General features: G+C 45.4%; 1 protein-coding gene across 1 annotated transcript; it reads right to left on the bottom strand.

Moving 5' to 3' along the window:
• Positions 1-558: 558 nt before the first annotated feature.
• Positions 559-20,367, bottom strand: GAPDHS (glyceraldehyde-3-phosphate dehydrogenase, spermatogenic). Its single transcript, XM_054999225.1, has 11 exons — positions 20,293-20,367; positions 9,873-10,055; positions 9,064-9,160; positions 7,340-7,446; positions 7,020-7,110; positions 6,270-6,388; positions 4,672-4,753; positions 3,917-4,068; positions 3,064-3,226; positions 2,384-2,481; positions 559-991 (listed from the first exon to the last, which is right to left on the bottom strand). Exons 2-11 carry the CDS (start codon positions 9,899-9,901, stop codon positions 916-918), a joined length of 1,014 nt encoding a protein of 337 aa, XP_054855200.1. The 5' UTR covers positions 9,902-10,055; positions 20,293-20,367; the 3' UTR covers positions 559-915.
• Between the last annotated feature and the right edge of the window lie 1,985 nt (positions 20,368-22,352).

Here is a 22,352-nt window from a genome sequence, read left to right as displayed (position 1 = left end):
GATAAAAATGGGGGAGATCAGGCCATTCCCGCAGAGTTCATTTAGTCCAGCACTCTGTTTACAACAACGGAAAGCAGGCCTCTTCTGGAAGCTCGCGGGCTGGGTTTCAGGGCAAGCCAGCCTGCCTGATGCTTGCTGGGAACAATTCCTCTGTACTTGGGAGTGTCAGAGATGCACTGCCAGATTACTCTGCACTTTGGGGGTATTACTCTTTTGGAAGATGCCTTGGATTCCTTTTGGTAAGAAAGTGTATTTTTTATGAACTCAGGTAGGGAGACAAGCATATGAAATGAGGCATTACACCGATCTGTCCAGCCCATGATCAAGCTGATCCCCCACGCAATAAAGAGGCAGCTGCCCACCACTGCCACATTCAGAACCAGTCTTGGGTATTTTGAACCAGAACCAGCCAGGAAGTCCAGCAATGCTATGGCAGATTCTGGTCCCCGGGAGCTCTGCCAGAAGAGAGAACAGGCACACACCCACTGGCATGAGTGATGGAAGGAACGACAACAACGTCTGAGTAGAACAGGAGGTAAACAGCCGAACACGTAGGGGTTCACATAAACTCCAGTGGTTTTATTTCAACACTTGCAAGATCTCAAGGAGACTACAGCCATACAAACCGATACTTAACCCCAGAGGCCAAACGTTCCCTCTCCTCCTCCTCCTGGGGAAATTTAGTGCAGTTGTCTTCACTACAATTTTGAGGCTTGTACAAGCTGCTCTGGAAAGCAGGACTCACATTCACATGTACACACACAAAGCTTTACAGTGACACACACGGAAAAAAGTGCAGTGTTCTGGGTTCTGTGGTTGAAGCAAAGAACTGGCCGGGAAGATCAAATCTATGGACTAAAGGGGATGTGAGGCCACTCTGTCTGACAGCCTGGAACAGAGAGGAGTGGGCAGTGCTCAGTTGTTCTCCTTGCTGAACATGTGCTTCATGAGATCTGCTACACGGCAGCTGTAGCCATATTCATTATCATACCTGTGGAATAGAAGCAAGAAACAATAAGCCTTCCTCATGTGTCCCAATAGGCTAAATGCAGCTGCTATAGCATAGTGGTTAAGTGGCTGGGCACTGGTTTATTTTATTTTATTTATGTTATTTATATTCCACCTTTCTCATTTAGACTCGAGGATTACATTGTGTGAGATTAGTACAATTAGTGGCAAGGACAAGGGCAGGCATTTCCATACAGTGTCAAGAACATTTCCATAAACAATGTCATAGGGACTCCCACTGCTGCCATGAGCTCAGCGGGCAGCCTTGGGTAAGCCCCTCCTTTCAGCCCCAGCTCCCCAGCAGTATTGTGGGGATAATAACAACACTGACTTCTTCACCGCTCTGAGTGGGGTATCGATTTGTCCAAAAGAGCAATATATAAGCACACTGTTGTTGCTGTTCTTATTAAACTTTGCAAACCAGGTGTTCCTGGCAGCCTCCAGCAGGGTTAGAACATAAAAGCAGCCCTCCAGGATCATACCAGTGGTCCATCTAGTCCAGCATCCTGTTTCAAACAGTGGCCAAACAGCTGTCCTGGAGACACAGGGCACAGAGAGGCCAAGGCCTCCTAGCACTGGGCTACAAAGGTTTGCTGTCTCTGAATATGAAGGTTCCCTTCACTCACCATGGCCAGTAGCCGTTGATGGAGTTCTCCCTCCATGAATCCACCTAACCTCCTTTTAAAGCTATACAAGCTTGTGGCCATTACTACACCCACTGACAGTGAATTCCACCATTTGATCACTCTGAGAAAAGTAATTCCTTGTGTCTTATACTGAATTCACACCTGTTGCCCATCAACTTTACTGTAGGCCCCCGGAATCCTAGTATTAGGGAAGAGGGGAATAAATCTCCCTTTATCCACTTTTTCCACCCCACACGTCATTTTGTAAGCTTCTGTTGTGTCCCCCCTCCCTTAGCTATCTTTCTTTCTAAACTAAGAAGCCCCAGACACTTCAGCCTTTTCCTCATAGGAAAGGTGCTCCAGCCCCTTAAAGATTGGATCAGAGAAGTGTGGGTCCCAACCTTAAATGATACAAGTCCTTTTGTATTTAGCTATATTCTCTCTGATCATATGGCTATATGAGTATCGGTTGACAAAAGCCTCTTAAGCCAATGGCCAATGTTTGGATTTCCTCGGGACCTCAATTCATATTACCTGAATTCTGCTTAGTCAAAGAGGGACATACCATATTAGGTAACAGCACATTTCAATGGAAGAAGCATTGCCACATTAGCTGCCCACGCCGCTGCTTCCTTGTTCTCATCTGAAGAGATATTTGGCTGATGCACCAGGCACATGCTACACACTTGCTGCCATGTGGAAGAACTGGATTCAGGAAGCACAAAGTGAAACCCCCTGCTAGATCTTACCAGGAGATGAGCTTCACAAAGTTATCATTGAGGGCGATCCCAGCTCCAGCATCAAAGATGGAGGAACGATTGTCACCGATGAAGTCAGTTGAAACAACCTGCCCCCAAAAATAAAAGGGTGAGAATTTGTGACACAGAAAGATTCACCAACAAGATTTATTAAACACAGTATCATTTTTTAGTTCCATCAATTGATAAAAGAGAAAGATAAACAATTTAAATTTAAAAGATGCCATCTTATTCAAATGCAGTTTTATGAAGCACATAATATGAAAACTGTGACTACAGATAGTACTTCCAAACTCTGAAGTATCCAACTTTGATTCAAAGAGTGAGCCTTTAAAAAAAAAAAAAGCTGTATCGTAGCCAGGTAGGTCTGATAATAGGATTACCAATTCCAGTCTGAGAAATTCCTGGAGATTTGGGGCAAGTTCCTGAGGAAGGTAAAGCTTGGCAGAGGGGGAGGAAACTCAGCAAGGATGTGATGCTGTACAGTCCACCCTCCAAAGCTGCTGTTACCTCCAGGGGAATTGATCTCCACAGTCTGGAAATTATTTTGTAATTCCAGGATATCTCCAGGCCTCACTTGGAGGTTGGCAACCCTGACTGGTAATGTTCTTCTACTTTCCTAGCACATGTCACTATTTGGAGGAGCACTTCAGGACATCAGTGCTGTTTACCTCATCTTCTGTGTATCCCAGAACACCAGCCATGGGCCCTTTGGATGCCTTCTTGACAGCTTCTTTGATCTGAGCATACGTGGCTGGCCTGGCAAGGCGGCATGTCAGGTCAACTACTGAGACATCACACACTGGCACACGGAATGCCATGCCAGTAAGCTTCCTGTTAGAAACAAACTGAGTCATAAAGGATCAAAGCAGAAAGGATACAATTGCTAGGAGTTGACTGCGTGTATCTTTAAGGGTATTTTGCTTAGCACCACCTGAGCTGCAAGCATCACAACTCTTTTGAGAGAATTCTACTGCACACCCAGATATGCCTCAAGTGCTAAGAACTTCCTGTTCCTCTAATGCTTTTTGATGCCAGACAACCAAACAAAGTAGCTTGAGAGTTCAACTCTTCTCAGAAAGGTCAAGATGGGTAGCTGTGTTAGTCTGTCCGTAGCAGCAGAAAAGAGAAAGAGTCCAGTAGCACCTATAAGACTCACAAAATTAGTGGTAGGGCATGAGCTTTCATGAGCCACAGCTCACTTCTTCAAATCTGAAGAAGTGAGCTGTAGCTCACGAAAGCTCATACCCTACCACTAATTTTGTGGTAGGAAGTGGACTCTTGCTTTTCTCAGAAAGACAGACTTGCTTGAGAGAAAACACTCTGAAGGGTTAATTCACAGACTTCAGGCAACAGATTCCAAGAGCAGAATCCTGGGCAGTGACGTGCTTCTTACCCTACCCCATAGCCACACTGAAGCACTATGGACTATCAGAAATATATGGCTTCTAGCAAGATAAGATTTGCTGCAGGGACACAATGCTTTTCTGAACCGGATTCCCGAGGAGAAAGTACAGCCCATACCCATTCAGCTCAGGGATGACCTTGCCCACGGCTTTTGCAGCTCCAGTAGATGCTGGAATGATGTTCTGGTGGGCACCCCTGCCATCGCGCCACGCCTTGGCAGAGGGACCATCCACAGTCTTCTGAGTGGCAGTATAGGCATGAACGGTGGTCTGAAAACAAGAGAAGCCAGTTTGTACAAGAACTGAAACAGGAGACGCTTTCAGAAGCAACTTCTGGCATTGACTAACTTACTGCACAAGTTGGCCAGGGAACATGAAGCACTTCCTATGCTTACAAGAGTTTTAAGAAACACCAGTATTCATTTGTTACAAGAGTGTCTTCAACACTCCTAAAGATGGAGCTGCATGCTAAACTATTTCAAGAGGTGCCTTTTCACATGCTTGGTAGTCACTACTAAAAACAAAAAAAGAGATTTATGAAACTATCAACATTGCTATGAGCAATGGAGCCCATACACGATGTGACTGCTTTACGCCAAATTTAACTCTTTAGGGCTGAGTTCCAAAATTAAAATGAAGATATTTAAAGGGCTGGAGGACAGCAGTAACTAAATTAAAAGTTTTCAATTTGGTAAATGTGGCTATGCTGGATTAAAGGCTGCAGGAAATATGGCCTATCCCTGAAAGAAGCTTCCAGTTTCTTCTAGATCTGTAGAAACTAGGTCAATCGGGGGACTCAAGAGCTTGCCAAAAAGGAGAGGAATCTGCTCTTGGAGGAAAATTGTGCTCTTCTCAGGAACGTGTCAGTCTTACCATGAGGCCCTCCACAATGCCAAAGTTGTCATGAATGACTTTAGCCAATGGTGCCAAGCAGTTGGTGGTGCAAGAGGCGTTGCTGGAAGGCAAGCAGAAGACATCAAAGCTGACTTGACACCCAACCCCCTTGGTCAAAGCCTCTATTTTGTCGTCATCACCAGGGGGTCATGCCCATCACCTGAACACTAAAACCAACCCACCCATAGAGAGAAGCAGGGATTTCTACATCAAGCCTGATGGGGCAACAGACCTTCTGCATACCTGTAACACACGTACAGTTTGGCTTACTCCATGTTAGCACGTTGTCCAATGTTATGAGATGAACTTCACACACCAACTTTTGACTGGAATAGTGTCCCATTTTCTTTGTAGGAACCCAAAGTACACAGAGCCTCCTCTTCCACTCCCCCACCTTTCCACTGGCCCAGTGGGCGCTGAAGCCCCCAGCCGGCCGCCTCCTCTCCTCACCCCGCCTTTCCACCAGCCCGATGGGCACTGAAGGGTCGGCCAGCCGCCTCCCTCTCTCCCTCCCTCACCTTTCCATCGGCCCGGTGGCCGCTGAAGCCCCCGGCCGCCTCCTCTCCCCCTCCCCCATCTTTCCATTGGCCCGGTGGGTGCTGAAGACCCCAGCTGGCCACCTCCTCTCCCCCCCCCCCTCCTGGCTTTTACCTCAGAGACCAGATCTACCTTCCTCTTCCTTGGCTGGGCTGGTAGACCTGGCCTCTGGACCCACAGAGGCCAGGTATACTTTCCATGGCTCTGCTGCCTGGGTACGCCTGGCCTTTGTACTCGTAGAGGCCAGGTCTACTGCCCATAGCATTGCCAGGCAGCTGCAGGGCCTAGGAGCACACCAGGGCCATTGCTGAGCCCCCCTCCAGTAGTGCTCCCTGCCTCTGCAGCCAGCTGCAGGGACAAATCCGGTGGCTGTGGGTTGCAGGAGCACTCCAGAGCCCTTGCTGCCCCCGGCAGCACTTCCAGCTTCTGGAGCTGCCCAATGCGGCCCATGGAGGCAGCAGAGAAGCCCAGCATGGCAGCACTGCCCTCCCAAGGCCCCGTAGCAGGGCCCTGCTAAATCAGTTTTCTAGAGCCCATTGTATTTTTTCCTCACAATGGACTCTGTTTGTAGTCTTTATATAAATGAACACAAATCATTATAAAGACTCACTATGTAGTACTGCAATTACTGAAGTCCACCCAAGTGAACTAGAGCCCTGGATCTGACACACACATAACCAAGGCAACCGAGTGACTAGACCATCAGTGGGTGAGGGGGGGGGGGGGAATCTGTACAATTTGTACAATTCTCCAAAAGCAGAAAAGCCAACATGTTCCCCGCAAGAGTTAAGGAAGTTCTACGCCACACAAAGCTGATCAGATCTGTACACAACAAGCAACAATTACCAACAGGGCTTGCAAATGGGAGATTTTTTAATGTTAACTTCTAATTGTTTACCACCTAAGATGCCAGTATCCCAACATGTAGGAAGCCAAGCCAGAAGGCCGCCAGAGTTCTGTTCCTTCTTCCTTTCAAGGCATGCCTTTTGCTGAACACCTCAACCTTGAAGCGACATTACAAAGGAGTCATTTCCTCTTACCTCACAATATTCATGCTTGAGGGATCATACTTGTCCTGATTGACTCCCATCACAAACATGGGTGCATCAGGGGATGGGGCACTCACCACGACTCGCCTGGCCCCACCATGGAGATGAGCCTGTAGAAAGAGGACAGGATTTAGCAAGTCAATCAGCATGCCTAAGGCACTAAGCACGGAGGGGCTAAGACAGCAGTATTTCCCAAGTCAGACAAAAAGGAGCTGGGTGGGAAGTGTAACCCTTCCACTCTAAGCAAAAGCTACCCAAACAGAGAGATTTTCCACCTAACTGCTAGGTCTAAACGTTTCTGAATTTGGATTTTTCTTTTGCCTACCCAACCTACAGTATGATGCACAGAGACTGCAAAGTAGCAAGAACTCTGCTTCCAACATGCAGCAGACACTTGTGCCAACAGAGCTAGAAGCGTCTACTGGGGAGCCCAGCACAGCTTTGCCCTGACCTGGATAGCCCAGGTGAGCCTGATCTCGTCAGATCGCAGAAGCTAGGCAGGGTCAGCCTTGGTTAGTAATTGGATGGGAGACCTCCAACGAAAACCATGGTTGCAAAGGTAGGCAATGGCAACCCATCTCTGATAGGTCTCTTGCCATGAAAACCCTGCCAGGGGTTGCCATAAGTCAGCTATGATTTGAGGGCACCATACACACACACACGCACAGCACAACTACATGGAAAAACAAATTGCCTTTCTTTTCAGAACAAGTGACCCCGCAGGCGCAGCCATAAACTTACCGATGCTTTCTCAACTGAGAGGAAGACACCAGTTGATTCTACTACATACAATGCTCCAGACTCACCCCAAGGGATTTCATTTGGTTTCATGCTGTAAAACACAAAAATGCACATCGTTATCAGCAGTCTAGCCACCTGGCTGCTTGGTCACAGGCCAATCATCTGGACCTGTATACATTCCATGAGAAATGTACCTCAAAGGGGGCATATGTAACTTTGTTTTTGGCCAATTTAAACCAAAGTTAAAAGCATTCCAGATGCATATCAGTACTAAGGCAGAAGAGACTGACAGTCCAGTTATCTCACATACACTCACTTACCATTGAAATACAGCGATCTTAGACCCATTCACTACTAGCTTGCCACCTTCAGCATGAACTTCTCCTTTGAAGCGGCCATGGGTAGAGTCATATTTGAACATGTAGACCTAAGGAGGAAGGCAGGAGTCAGCCAAAACCATATTAAGCTAGATGTACAGCATAGTTTCTACAGTATTTGGCTGGAACTAGAAGTCCTATGCAGGCCTTTTATGCACCGAGATGGTGCTGGCCAGACCAGCCCCATTTGCCTTCAGTGATGCTCAGAGTATGTGTGACAAGAACCACGGGGGCCATTCTGAAAGGGAGAAGCCAGGTGTCACGATCATGGTCACTACTCTACAAAGAAAACTGTTGATAAGACTAACATTTATCTAGGAGCGATTCTGGAAGCACTGTGGGGAAGAGGGGATATGCAGTTCCAGTTTCAGGAACATAGTTATGTGTTTTATGCTAGGAAATGCAAACCTTAGGCTGTCCTGAGTAGGGGATCCTCATTTGACTGTAACATCCTGGCGGGGAAAAGCCCATTTCCAGGTCTATTAAGGTCTACTTCAGATTCTCATCAAGAAAACTGACCTCTGATGCAAAAATTAGGTATTCTGATCTTAAATCAGTGCCCACTCTTAGGCATTCCTTTTGATTTTTTCATAGAAAACAACAAACTTTACATTAATAATTATCTCCCCATTTATCTTATATGCTCAAAATAAGCTAACCTCAAAATAACCGTTATGTTAAAAAGCATCAAATTTATAATCTTAATCTCTTAACCATTCATTTGCAGCATCGTTTTTTAAATTACAAAAGCTTAGGCATTCCTACCCCTAGCTAATGACATGTGACATAGTGCAAGCAAAGAGAGCAGAGAGGAGCTCCAGCTCAATTGCTCCAGCTCATTTCAAGCTGTGGGAAGTGCAAGGCATGTCTCTTGTAGGTGCCCAATTAAGTCCAGCATTCTGCTGATCAGAACTTTGTCCCCATCCCACTCTGCAGCATATTTTCTGATGGATTCTCTCGGCAGCCAGTGCTGCACTCCATCAGCTGGGTGTGAAGATGTATCTATACTAGAGATGGGCACGAACCTAAATACAAACCAAAAAAAAACCCAGAATCAGCCCAGTTCGGGGTTCGCGAACCAGGGTCCGTGGAAGCTCATTTCCATGAACTTCCACGAACTGGACTACTGGTTTGTTTGGTTCATATTAAATGGCCAGTTTAAATGGCCATTTCCCCGATGGAAATGGCCATTTAAACTTTTCCTGCCACTTGCAAGGGGCAGGTCTCTTTAAACTATCAGCTGGCAGGTGGCAGGGAGGATTCCCCCCCTCGCTGACTGCCAGCTGATAGTTTAAAGGGACCTGCCGCTTGCAAGCGGCAGTGCGTGCCAGTTCGTGGAAAGCCCACAAACCATGAACCCAATGGTTCGGTTTTTTTCTGATTTGTGCCCATGTCTAATCTATACCTCCTGGGCAGAGTTACAGAGATGGGTCTTCTCTACCACAGCTGGGAATAGGCTCCAATTCCCTGATTATAAATCATAATCAAATTAGACTACAAGCCCTTTGGAAACAGAAATGCATTTGGAAATCTGCTGTAAGCTGCTTTGAGCCAGTCAAGTAAATGAATACCGCCTCCTTTCTGGTTTATCAAAAACAACAACAACAACAACAACAACAGATTGCTTAGAAGCTTTGGAGCCTGGCAATCACACAACTAAGCCTTACCATGTAGTTGAGGTCAATGAAAGGGTCATTGACAGCCACGACTTTGATCCCCTTCTCTACGCAGGCTCGGAGGACCAAACGACCAATGCGTCCAAAGCTGCAGAAGGAAAGAAGCAAATACATTGCCACAGGAATACCCCCAACCTCTTCTATACAAATCAAGTGGGCATTTACTAGAACAGGCTCTCTCCAGGTGGCCATGGAGGCTTCCTTAGCTAAGAGGCCCATTTCAACCAAAATGAAGCCAATCTAGGAGAGATTCCAAACACTGCATTAAATACATCTCACTTTTAACAATCAAACCAATTTCAATAGGGCATATTGAAAACTACATGCTAGAGGTTGCTCCAGGGAACCCTGGGGCTCCCCAAAACTTCATCAGGGGTTCAAAATGAAGCCAGATAATGGTAAGTAAATTCTGCTGGAGGTCAGCTTTCCCCCACCAACGCAGCCACAGCTGATCCTTTTAATCTATTATGGAATGGGTTGAAGTCTCCCAAAGACCTGGAATGGGCTGACTGTAAGGCTCCCAAAGACCTGGCCAGCAAACCAGATGTGTACTCTAGAAGAGGCCCAAGAATCCTCTGCAATACACTGGGGAGAGGACGTGCAGCAGACTGCAGAGGTTTCCCAGCAGACAGGTCAATACCAAAAGCATCCCCCAAAGGTGGAGAATTTGAAAGCCACAAGTGTGGAAAGAAGCAAGTTACTGATTTGATTCTCTCCAATGTTTCCAAAAGAGCCAAAAAGACCTCCTTTCCTCACAAGTGGCCTTTGAGGACCAGCAATCACATCACTGAGGTTCTCACCCATTGATTCCAACTGCTAGTTCAGCCATTCGTTTGGTAGGTGGTGGCGGAGGAGGAGGTGGTGGTGGCGGCGGTGGTGCGTCTGGCTCTGGTTCTGGCACCTCTTCTGCCTCAGGCTCTTCTTGTGGCGTAGGTACTGGTTCAGGAGAGATCTTTGGAGGAGACCCTTCACTGATCTCGAGCCTGGAAAATGTCAGGAACGAGTAAGAATGCTGGCTTGAGCAGATGCAGTTCAGGAATGCACCTAGGCCACACAGTTTATATCAGCTTGACAGCCATCTCTTCTACCCAGGCATCTTACAGAACTGTAATTGTACGGGGACCTGAAAATTTCTAGTGAAATCTTAGCACTTTCACTGAATTAGAATTTCCATGGTTATTTGGGGGGGGGGGGGGGGAAACATGACAGCTAAAATTGTTATAAGTCTGTCATATGGACTGTGATTGGCTTGACCTTTAACTTTCATTCTTTTTTAGGACTCCCTGAATCTTCTCCAGCAGACGGACAAACTTTAAGGATTTCTAACAATAATAGGGCTTTTTTTAACATATGGATTTTGTGTTATCTAACCAGGAATTAATTCTCCCATCCATCTATAAAAAGATCACTATTACTCCCCATAACCAATCACAGCAAAATGAGTTTAGAAGGGTATCTAATATTAGCCCATTATCCCCTCCAATCCTTACACATTTGGCACTGCAAGTTGCAAGAAACAGACCTCCATAGGAACAACAGAGATCTGCTTCTTACCCAAGAAAATTTCTAGATGTCCAACAGGTCCATTGCATGCTTGGAACTGAAGCCAGCTGTGTACAGTGAAGACTGGCTGGTACCTTTGTAGTCACAGCCCACCTACTTCAATCTCTAGAGCAGTTTCTGAACTCTCTAAAGCGATTTTGCTTTTTAAAAAGGAAACAAGTGAACAGACACACATGTGGTACTTCTATGTATAAAAATAAACACCAGTCTGTTGGTGTGATATCTTTAAAATGTGAAGTTGGGAAGAGGCTAGGGCTCACCCCATGGGAGTGTTTTGTACTATAACTGTACACAGTTACACTTCACAGATGCAAACTGCTTACATCCGATAAATCCTGTTCTTCCTCCTATGAGACTTATAGCCACAGTATTTCCCACTGCAGTTAAATTCGGTGTCATTTCCTATGAGCCGTTTATGCTCCCTGCATTGTGCCTAATACAAGCAAAGGGCTCTTCAACTACCATCATCCAAACAATCTCAGAACAAAAACATTCCCGCTAGTATAGTACCTAGCCAGATGGTGACCCTGTTACCAAATGCTATTAACTGCAGGGTCACCACCATTTCCTCTAGCTTCTGTTTTTCTGCCCTCATGTTAAACCATGAGACTTTCAACATGCAACATACTTGGTTACCTCTGCCAGGCCATAATGCCATCTCCATACTTTTTTCACCAATACCTTCACCACTGTGTGTCATGATACAGCTCTGATAAGAAAACCACATCATGCACGTGAGCCAAGCGTGCCAGTGATAATCAATGGGACATCCAGAAAAATGACAGGATAATCACTGGTCAGATAGTCCATTGGAATAAAAACTTGGAGCAGGGCCTGGCTAGAGTTAATTTAGGTCTGATGTGAGCAGATAGGCATCAAAGTTCTGGATAATAGATAATTCATTTTATCAAGAACTTTTAAGTTACACAGAACTACAGATAAAGAGCTACGGTACTTGGAAAAGGCAAATACCTTAATCCTAATCACATACTTGAGGTACTACTGATTTCACTGGACCTAATCTAAGAAAGTATCCCTATGGAAACAGCCTTACTTCTATGGTCTATAGAAAAGGTGCATAGGACTGGGCTGAATTGCAAATACACTGTGCTCAATCAAAATCATTTCTGAGTAAGAGCAGACAATTTTGCAAACTCAGCCACTTTTTAGGTAGATCATCGACAAGGTACTTGTTTTGTTTCTGAATATGAAGTATCAAAGATGAGCAAAGGCTGTTATATCACCTAGAATTTAAATCTCCCACACATCACCAAAGCACTTCGTATAGTTTTCTTTTGGGGGGGGGGGAAGAGGCAGGTGGTCAGAATGAGGACAATAGCCCTGAGCCACTTCATACCAAGTTAATTATAACAACTCTCCTAAGGAGACCTGGGAACTGTAGTTTGGGGCAGGAACTGAGAACGGTCAGCAATGCCTCACCTCCAACAAACAGTAATTCCCAAGGTACTTAGGGCAATAACTACTATATCTGCTGAAACCTGAAGTGAAGATATACATTTAATCCCATGATGACGATTAAGTGTCATGTGGGCATTCTTTCAAACATCCCAGTCCCTGATCATCACATAGTAACCACAGATAGGATAACAAAGGAGAAATAGCTAATATGTTATGGGTCATCGGGCTGATGTTAATAAAAGATGGATTTTGTTCTTGGCTTTTTGGATCTTACTTTTGGACCAATGTGGCTGTACACTTGTCTAAGTGTACAGCCTCAGCCTACGCCACTGATGGCTTTATAATCAGCTGTTTTGGATCAACAGCCTCGATATGAAAAGTTCTTAATTCATAGATGAGAGAAACAGTTCAGAATGTTTTCAAATTCAATTGAGCTACAAGAACATGCTCATCTTTTAATATAGGTTTACTACTTCAGTGCTTACTTGTTTGGGAGAAGCTCCTTTGAGAATGGGCACCCTGGCATCCACCAACATCTTTCCTAATGCCCACTTACACCTTCCCCAAAGAAAAGAATCAGTCCAGACTTTCCTTCACCACTGGATTAGTCCAGGAGACATCACATTTGTGTCTGCAGGGAGTATCCATTCAGAACATCTGCTTCCAGCCCAGACAATGCTCAACTTGGAGCCTCCTTACAGAATTTCCCAATATTCTATGATTAAATCTAGCCCACGTGGCAGCCATTTTGTTGTGCCAACTGCCTGTTCTCAAAATTCTAGAACTGCCCATAGGTTCAACAAGGGGTAAGATCCATGATAATGAGATCCAAGGCATATTAGATTTTCTGCTCTAAGGCATGTCTTTCATTCATTGTAGAAAACGCGTGAACATACATGGAACAGGGAACTCAGTACAGTGAATTAGAATGCCTCTTGACACTCTTGGGGCATATGGCTATAAATCAAAAGAGATCTTACTAGTAGTACTATCAATTCATGACGACTGGTGCTATATTTATGTCCCAGCAGAAATCCTTCATGATATTTGCTTACCTGAAAACTTTGACACTAACTGATGTGCCTCCCTGATCCATTATATCGGAGTTACTGCGCTGCATGATTTTGCTGGCTGACCTATCTACCGTTTCTCTACCTAGAAATACTGAAAGAGGATTTCGAGACATTTAAAACTTGAGTAAACAGTAAACAACTTAACTTTGCTGTAACCATTACTAGAGATTCCTTTGCTCCCACCATTTCTGCCTTTTTGGATCCCTTTCAAAGCCGGTTCTTGCGTAATATTCCTCTAATGCACTCTTGATGTACAAGAGTAATAAGGCACACAAGGGTTAACAAGAACCAGCTGAAGGTGGGGAAGTGCATCTGATAAATCTTTTATTCAGAAGATCTGCACCAAGAAGTTGCAATAAGCTTTTGCACAGGAAGCAACCTTAAGATCATAAAATAGAACTATTTCCAGTGATACAAGTAACACATTTTGTTACTTTGGAAATTGAATGAAAATGCAGACAGTCCATTTCTAAAGAGCCATTGGATCAAACTTAACAATAGTGAATGGATGCCACTGCTGGCACAGTATTGGGAAAGTTTGGCGGTTTCAAGGTTTTAAACGTTTCCAGGTGATTTTCCCTATGAACTGTGAAAGCATATATACATGTTTTATAAGTAAGTAAGGGGAACGGAGAAGGACAATGTATAATAATCCATTTTCTTTTCTTTAAATCTAATTGTGTATGCACCTGATTGGGTCTGCTGGTAAAATTAAGACCAAAGCTAAAATTTTTACATCTCCTCTTGCAGGGTAATAATAATACAGTAATCACTAGTCTAACATAAAACTGTCAATACAAGCGATGCCAAAAAGAGGTACAGTGAAACTGAGGCAGCCCAAAGATCTCTGTGGAAGAGTTACATGCTGTGGAAATGGATGAGTGACGGGGCTTTTTTTCTGAGAAAAGAGGTGGTGGAACTCAGTGGGTTGCCAGCAGAGGGGGGAACTCCTGGCGGGAGGTGGTGCCCCTGGTACCACATGTGCACGCTCAAAGTGCACACACGCTTCCGGGACTGCACAATGACGTCACTTTGAGTCATTTGGAACAAGGGGGGAGTTTTTTTAAAGTTTAAATCACCCTCAGTGAAAATGGTCACATGGCCGGTGGCTCCGCCCTGATCTCTGGACAGAGGGGAGTTTAGATTGCCCTCCGCGCTGCTGGAGCAGCGCAGAGGGCAATCTAAACTCCCTTCTGTCTGGAGATCAGGGGGCGGGGCCACCAGCCATGTGACCATTTTCAAGAGGTGCCGGAACTCCGTTCCACGGAGTTCCGGCTGAAAAAAATTCCTGGTGAACAACCACGTTCAGGGCATATCAGGCAGTTTGGAGTCTTCTATAATGATTGTAAATCATAGGAAGAGTTACTCCAATCTAAGCCCATTGAACTTATAGTACATAGTGTGTCAGTTTTCAGTGCCTGTGCTTTTTTAAATATAAAAAGATGTGTATGCTATCTTGTTTTCAAATTTTTGTGTTATCCCAATTTTAAAAATCCACATAAAGCACTTAATTTGTTGGAATGCAACCCGCAAACCATACTTGATTCAATTTTCCCTGAATCTTATTTCTGTTCAAGTATTTGTTGCTATAAGGACATGAAATCAACATGGGGAACTTTTGATTAAAAGGCAAAATATGTTAAGTCAGAACATGGTCTATTAAGAGCATCAGAAAACATATCAATTGATATTTATGCAGAAAATTCACGTCACTGCATAAACAGGACCATAACAGGTCTCAATGTTTATAAGATCTTACTTTCCTCTCAGACAAGATTGTATAACCCCATTTCAAATTATGCCTTCTATTTATCAGAAGGTACGATCATATTTCTGTGGCCCATCAATATTGTATCTGGTCACTGACCAAGCTGAAGCTATTGTTGATTGAGTAGTGTGGCCCATTGTATAACAACCCAAGAAGAAAAATTTTGACTCTCTAGCTGTAGATTGGCTTACGACCAATAATAGTGCATTTCCAGAATGGAATCCTGCAACAATGTATAGAGTAGCTCTTTGTGAAATAACAGCCAAAAGTATTCAAGAAAAGGTAATTCTTTTGTCTAGAGCTTTACTGCAAAATGTATTTGTTAATCTTCATTGTTACTAGGTAAGACTAGGTGGCTGGTTGTGTGGCCATAGCCTAAAGTTACAGGTTCTGGAAACCTTATATACCCAGCCCATTAATCTTCAAATCTAATCCAACATAGCTGACAAAGTGTCCCACCCTTTGCACAGTACCTCTGAAAATGCCAGCCATGCAATACCATGCAGCCCCCCCCATCAAAAATTCTAATTGCAGTTTACTCATTTGAATAGTGCACCTGTAAATGCACTTAAATTAAGACGTCACCAAACCAATTATGACTTTGAGGCCTTTTGGCCTTACACTTGACTTTTGGGATTCTACAGCCTGAGCATGTGGCCTGCAGGTAGTTTTGCCCTGCAGGATATAGCACTAGAGGAGCTGAGCATTCTGAGACAGTTACAGAGGAACCCTAAGCAGAGTTACACCATTCTCAGCCCAATGACTTCAGACTTGGAAGGGTGTAACTCCTGTTTAGGACAAAACCACAGAGATTTGGTTCATGCTCTTTGCAAGTTCACTGCCGTGTGGCTCCTGCACAACTGAAAAAAGGAGCTAGCATCACATTTTGAAGTTGCATAAACATTACTGCCCCTGTTCTTGGTTCAACCCCCCCTGCCGCCGCCCCTCCACATGTATTTAGCAGGATAACTGTAACTTTGCTTTCTATTCTGCTGACCCATGCGTGTGGCACCTAGGACAGAGAAAGAACCATGAGATGTCTACCCATGTTCTTGTATAAATTTTATAACCTTTGACAACAGCCTGCTATAGTGGTAAGATGTTCTTAGTGGGTTTGCTATTTGAACTTCTTCAGAATTCTAGATTACCAGGCTTCTTGCTCTCCTCCATCAATAATCCGAGCATAATTAATTTTCCATTTAAACTACAGCTACTTTTAGAAACAGTTCCCGGCAGGCAAAAAAAAAAATCCTCTAATCACTGCAGCTCAAACTTCTGAGCAGAGATGTTGCTGTTCGTGAGCATGTTAAGACTGAAATGTTTATAATATGCAAAGAGAAGAAGGGGCGATAGCAGGTAAACTCAGTTTGATAGCTTGAGCTTTGATTTCTACTCTGAGATTCTTTCTGCATTCCCTAATGTGCCTTGAGTCTCAGTGAGAAAGGCAGTTCCGTCGTTCAAAAATTGTCATTTCCTCAGACTCTCCTAGAACTACATCTCACAACAGTGACCTTGGACAAGATCACTTCAATGTCACAGATTAGCTCATCTGTAAAAATATGATTACCTGGTGATTTTCTAAAATGCAGGGGACGATGTAAAAGGTCTGCAAGATTTCTAAGCGAGATTCTGAACTCCCAGGCGTTCCAACAGGGAAACCTTACCATTAGCCACTTACCTGCTTGCCCAAAGCAAGTGGTAATTCCTTCTGAGACAGCAGCATGCCAGACCCTCTGCAGGACAGAATTCTATCAGCCAGCAAAATGTGTTATGGCTGTATTCCCAAAGGGTCAAACCTCAGCATCCACTTCCCAATGCTTCTGAAGCCATTCATTTTAACCAAACAAGGCAGCCATTTTGCCAACTGGAATAATCCTGGAGTAGCCTCAAGCAGGAATATATCAAAAGTAATCCAGCCATTTATTTTTAAATTAAAAACAGATCTCCCGTATCTTGGCAGGGTCACTCTCGCTTGCACCTGCAGCATTTTTAATTTATTTTTAGAAAACAGCAAACCATAAGATCAAGTCAGCAGAAGCCATTTTATTTCAGCATAGCCAGCTCGCCTCTGCAGTACCTCAGACACATTTATATCTCTGTGTATTGAATTAGTTTTCAGACCACTGGCAGATCCTTCACTGTTTTGCAAATCGTTATGTGTGATAACATATTTTCACAACAATGTCCTGTACTAATTTTATCAGCATCTTTCCTACAATGAAATACTCTAAGGAACCTGATGCTTCAGCAACAGAAAGGACTTGTTCCCCACGCCTGTAAAGAAATGTCAATAAACACATTAAGTAACTGATTCTTTCCTTTTTCTTGCAATTCCAGGAATGTCCCACTTGCGCAGCATCTACTCCATATAAATCTCTGGAACAACTTAAAAACAAAATGCCAGCCCCAAAGAAATTTCCAAGGCAAATATTAAATCCAACTTGACTTAATGTTGGCTGTATTAAATTGCATCTGTTGCTTCATTCTCATTTGCCCTAGAGCAAGACAGAAGGACTAGTCTGACAGGGCCTACAGCCATCCCACTGCAGGCATCCAGATGCTGCAGTGACACTTGGTGGCCAGGAGCAGAGCGTCAAACCACACAAGAGTACATTGGCCAACACAACCCAGCCCAAAGCAGCCACAGCACGTAGGCGCTGCCTTTTAGCACTGTGCAGCCAATGCATTCTGACGCAGAGGTTGTATGACCTTGGGAGAGAGTCAGCAGTGTGAGAGAAGTCTCTCTCACACTTTGATGCTAAGAGAGAGTTAAGTGCACCCAAGTCCACTGACTTCAGAGAGCTTAGGTCACCTAATTCCACACAAGATCAAGCAGCAAGCTTCTCCTTTCTACCCATAATATCCACTACGCAGTGGTGACACTAACACTCAGGATTCAGATTTTCAGCTGGCATGTTGACCATTTTCTTCCCATCATTATTCTGCTTCTGGCTTCCAGATAGCCCAGACAGGAAGTCTAGTCTATTTCAATTTTAACCCAAATAGCATATTTTCTTCTCTTCCTTACTGCTTGCAGGACCCAAGGAAGAGGGAGCAAGGTAACATGCTTGCTGTCTGTGCCCAACAACAGTGGAGACTTCTAAAACATTTTACAGGTATCTTTTGTGAAGATGGAACATAACACTATATACTAATCCTTGAATGCACTTCTTCTGGAGGGAGAGATACTTAATCTTATGCAGAAGTAAGAACCAGGTTAATCTTCCTTTTAATAGTATTGTCATTTGCCGAGCAGGAGCTTTTCAATTCCCTGCAGTCCAGATAGAGAACCCTAGCCACCTTTCAGCTGCTGCTTTCCAGAACGTGCCTGTTTGCACGCAGCAGACTGCACTCCTCACTAATCTCACCAATGCAACCATCACATGAGCATGACAGATTCACACAATCATCAACTGATCTGGAACTCAACACAAGGCAGCAAGGGTCTTTGATTCCCCATCCACACAAGAAATGCCCAAGTATGAAAAGAACTAGCCTTTGAGCAGATATTCAAATCAGCTTATTTTCTCACCTGGAACCAATACTGTGGTGAGGGGCAAGGCCCCTCCCTGGTTTTTTCCTATTTTGATTTGTACAATTTACTTGGGAGAAGCTCTGATTAGTGTTTGTCAGCCAGCTCTCACATAGAGAAGCAGACAGAGTGGGTTTAAAGATGCTGTGACAGAAGCATAGCATCTGCTTTCCCCAAATCCCTGTTAACAAGTGATGAGGAGGGAGTGCAATGCGTTCCTGTTGCGTAAGAGACAGACAAGCACTGCTCATTTAAAACTGTCCTATAAAAAAAGGATTGTCCAAAACTGGGTCTCTAGTAATTTCCCCTGACGCAGCTGCATTTCTGGAGAGATCCATAGTACCGGGGAGGGGGGGAGAACACCAGAAGAATTTTTATTAGCCTCTCCCCTTGTGTTTCACTCGTTTCTTCTCTAGCAACAGTCTAGCCTTCCTCTGAGGCCGTGGGAGAAGGGTGAGGGGAGGCTTCCTCAGTACCCCCTCCCTTAACTAGGGCAAATATTCCCAATGTTGTCCTACAGCATCTTTTCTATGGTTAACAGAGAGTCTTCTTTTCCTCACCCAAAGCTGCCATCTTCCTCTGTGAAAATCTAGACACTATCAAACTAGTACCTGGCACCACCACTCCTGCTACCAGTCCCAATCGGCAAAGCACTTCCCACCATGCACACTTCTCCACTACCACCCTATGCTCTATTCTACCCAGGCACCACAAGCCCATCAAGTCACCTGCTACATACCTAACCTGTAGCACCTTGCTCTCTCTCCATCCAGAGGCCTCCACTTTCAACCCCCCAAACATTTTTTCTAGCTGAAGCTGTCGGGGGGGGGGGGGGAGCACCAAAGCTGCTTATTGGATAACTCTGACCCCCTCCAACCAAGAAGGCTACTTCAGGGTTCTGCGCATCAAATCCACCCCCCCCAACCAAGTAACAGCATCCTCTGCAGATGATTTCCTGCCGCAGCCAGCATGGTGCAGTGGTTAGAGTTGGACTACAGCCAAGGAAAGAAAGGTCCAGACACCTACTTGCCAAAGAACTGACTGGGTAACCTTGGACCAGCCTACCTCCCAGGGCTAGACAAAACAGATCAAAGACAACAGCATTTTGCACATCTGCTGTTTAAGAAGAGAGAAGAAAAGGAGATGGAGTAGAGGAGAGAAAAGCCTACCTTTGAGGGTTGTTTTGAGAAAAGAAGAACCACATACTCTGCCCTTTAGCTCTCAAGGAAAGAAAAGGATAGAGAGGGTACTAAATACATCCGCCAGCTACTCTGCATCTTTCTTGCTCTCTCCACCCCCCACCCCCCCCCCCACCCCACACAAAGCATCCTTCACCAGCTAAGCCACAGAAGTCCTTCCTTCCAAAAATAACCCCACCATACTGGCGCACACTATGGGGTAGAGAATGCCCCACTCCTTCCTCCAAGCGTCATAAACTGACCCCTCCCCCCATTTCAATAGCTCACTCCTCAATAGCTTTCTCTTCTCCACTGCCCTGGAAGAGACCCTAGGGTTGCCAACTCTGGCTTGGGAAATTCCTGGAGATTTGGGGGAGTGGAGCCTGGGGAGGGCAGGGTTCGGGGAGGGAGCTCAGTAGGATATAATGGCATAGAGACCATCCTCTAAAGCAGCCACTTTCCCCAGGAGAACAGAGCCCACACCTGGAGAATGACAACCCTACCAGTCATCCCTCCCCCCACACGCACACAGATGCCAACGGCTACCTGAAGCCAACACCTCAGGCTCCTCCCTCCCTCTCTTTCCTGTTACCTGGAACACCCCCCCCCAGGGGACCTGCTCTTCACCTCCTCACTGACCTGGCTTAGCCACACACACCCCATACCCCACCCGCATCATCGGCTCACCTACGAGTCCGACCGAGAAAACCTAAAGCGGAGTCTGAAGAGCGTCGAACGGGGAAAGCAACGGCTGGGCGTCCGCTTATATAGCTCCCTCCGCTGCTAGGCAACACCCAGCCCCTCCCCACTCTGGATGGACACGCCCCCCCCCCGCTCGCCCCGAGCGCGCAGGACCACGAGCGCCCTCCTTCCCTCCGCGACTGTCCGCCGTGCGCGTGCGCACAACCCTCCCCCTCCCTCTCCCCACCCGAGGCGCCGCCAGTCGTCCTCCTGAGCGCGCGACCACGAGACAAGCGGCTCTCCCCCCCACCCACATACACACGTACGCACACATAACGGTCGCAGCGCGCGCCTCCCAAACGCTCGCGCATGCGCCATGTTCTCTCAGAGCATCTTGCTGCTGATGCACCTGCTGTTCAAGGAGAGGAGAGGCGGAGGTGGGTGGAAAAGGTGAAGATTCGCAAAAGATTCTGGGCGTGATGGGTTTCCGCGCCCCTCGCTCCCGCGGTAGCCAACCTCCAGGCGGTGGCGGGAGTTCTTCCAAAGGCACAACTGAATTCCGGGATATATAAATCAGTTCCTCTGGAGAAAAGGGTTGTTTCGGAAAGTGGACTCAGTAGCATTATAGTTCCACCCTCTCCAGCATTCAATCCCCCAAATCTCCCAACCTGAAGCTGACCCACACGCGAAACACACATCCTGTGTTTGTAAGGTTGCCAGCTCCAGAATGGAAACTCCTGGAGATGTGGGCATTGAACCTGGGGAGGGTGGGGTTTCAGAAGGGACCTCAGCAGGGCTAATGCCACAGAGTCCACCCTCTAAAGCAGCCACTTTCTCCAGGGAAAATGATCTCTGTAGCTTGGAAATAAGTTGTAATTCAAGAACATAATAATAACTGCTCTTATATACCTCTCTTCTAGACAGATTAGTGCCTCATCCAGAGCAGCGAACTAGTGTTATTATCCCCCACAATACAGCTGGGGCTGAGTGGCTTACCCAAGGCCATCTATTGAGCTCATGGTAGTAGTGGGATTAGAACCAGTAGAGTGCTGATTCACAGCCAAACCACTTAACCACTGTGCTATAGCAGCTCTCTACATCAGGCTCCAACTGGAGGTTGGCAACCCTAGCTTGAGCCAAAGGGAGCCTTTGCAGTAACATTTGTTAGCAGCATCAAGGAAAGCCAGCCACCCATTTCTGTTTAAAACTAAAAACGGTCATCACAAAGACAGGACATAAAATTGGTTTCTGTGAAGAAAATACGAAATAGTGCTTAGACCATACTGTGTGATGTCCACCTAGCCACCCTAACCATCTATATTCCAGAGACTACCACCACCCTTCTCTAGGTATTAGAGCCTGATCTCCACAAAACAGAAGTACAGATAACAACAGGGGTAGGTATGTATAAATTTCTTCTGGATCACTTTATTGGGACATTTAGGACCCAGAGGAAGCAAAGTTCGGGGCCACTCCTTTGAGACAGCGCCAGCTGGATTTTGTCCCTCTCTTTTGCCTCAGCAGATCACACCTTATTTGCACAGATTCGCCTGTTGAGGGGGACAATAATCACCTTTTGAGAGTATGTGAAGGCATTTTTCCACAGTAGTGGAAATGTTAGTCTCTTAAACCGAATTAAACAAAAGTCTGGTTACTTTTTAAAAGAATATCAAAAGTTATACCAATCGTAAGCTTTCATGAGTCAGAGCTCACTGGACTTTTCTTTATTTACAAACCCTTTGGAGTTCTGCAATTGCATCTTTCCCTACTATTTAAGGGACAACAAACTGAGCTAAGGTTGATGGAAACATGTGCTCTATAATAAATTTGCTAGTCTTTAAAATAGTAACATTCGATTTATATACTGCCCTTCAGGACACCCACTTAACACCCACTCAGAGTGGTTTACAAAGTATATTTATTATCCCCACAACAATCACCCTGTGAGGTGGGTGGGGCTGAGACAGCTCTGGAAGAGCTGTGACTGACCCAAGGTCACCCAGCTGGCTTCAAGCAGAGGAGTGAGAAATCAAACCCGGCTCTCCAGATTAGTGTCCCACTGCTCT

This window comes from Eublepharis macularius, chromosome 15 (assembly GCF_028583425.1).
Source record: "Eublepharis macularius isolate TG4126 chromosome 15, MPM_Emac_v1.0, whole genome shotgun sequence".
In the NCBI taxonomy this organism is placed as follows: domain Eukaryota; kingdom Metazoa; phylum Chordata; class Lepidosauria; order Squamata; family Eublepharidae; genus Eublepharis; species Eublepharis macularius.
Note: the sequence above shows the minus strand (reverse complement) of the source record. Positions and strands in the feature narration are given on the sequence as shown.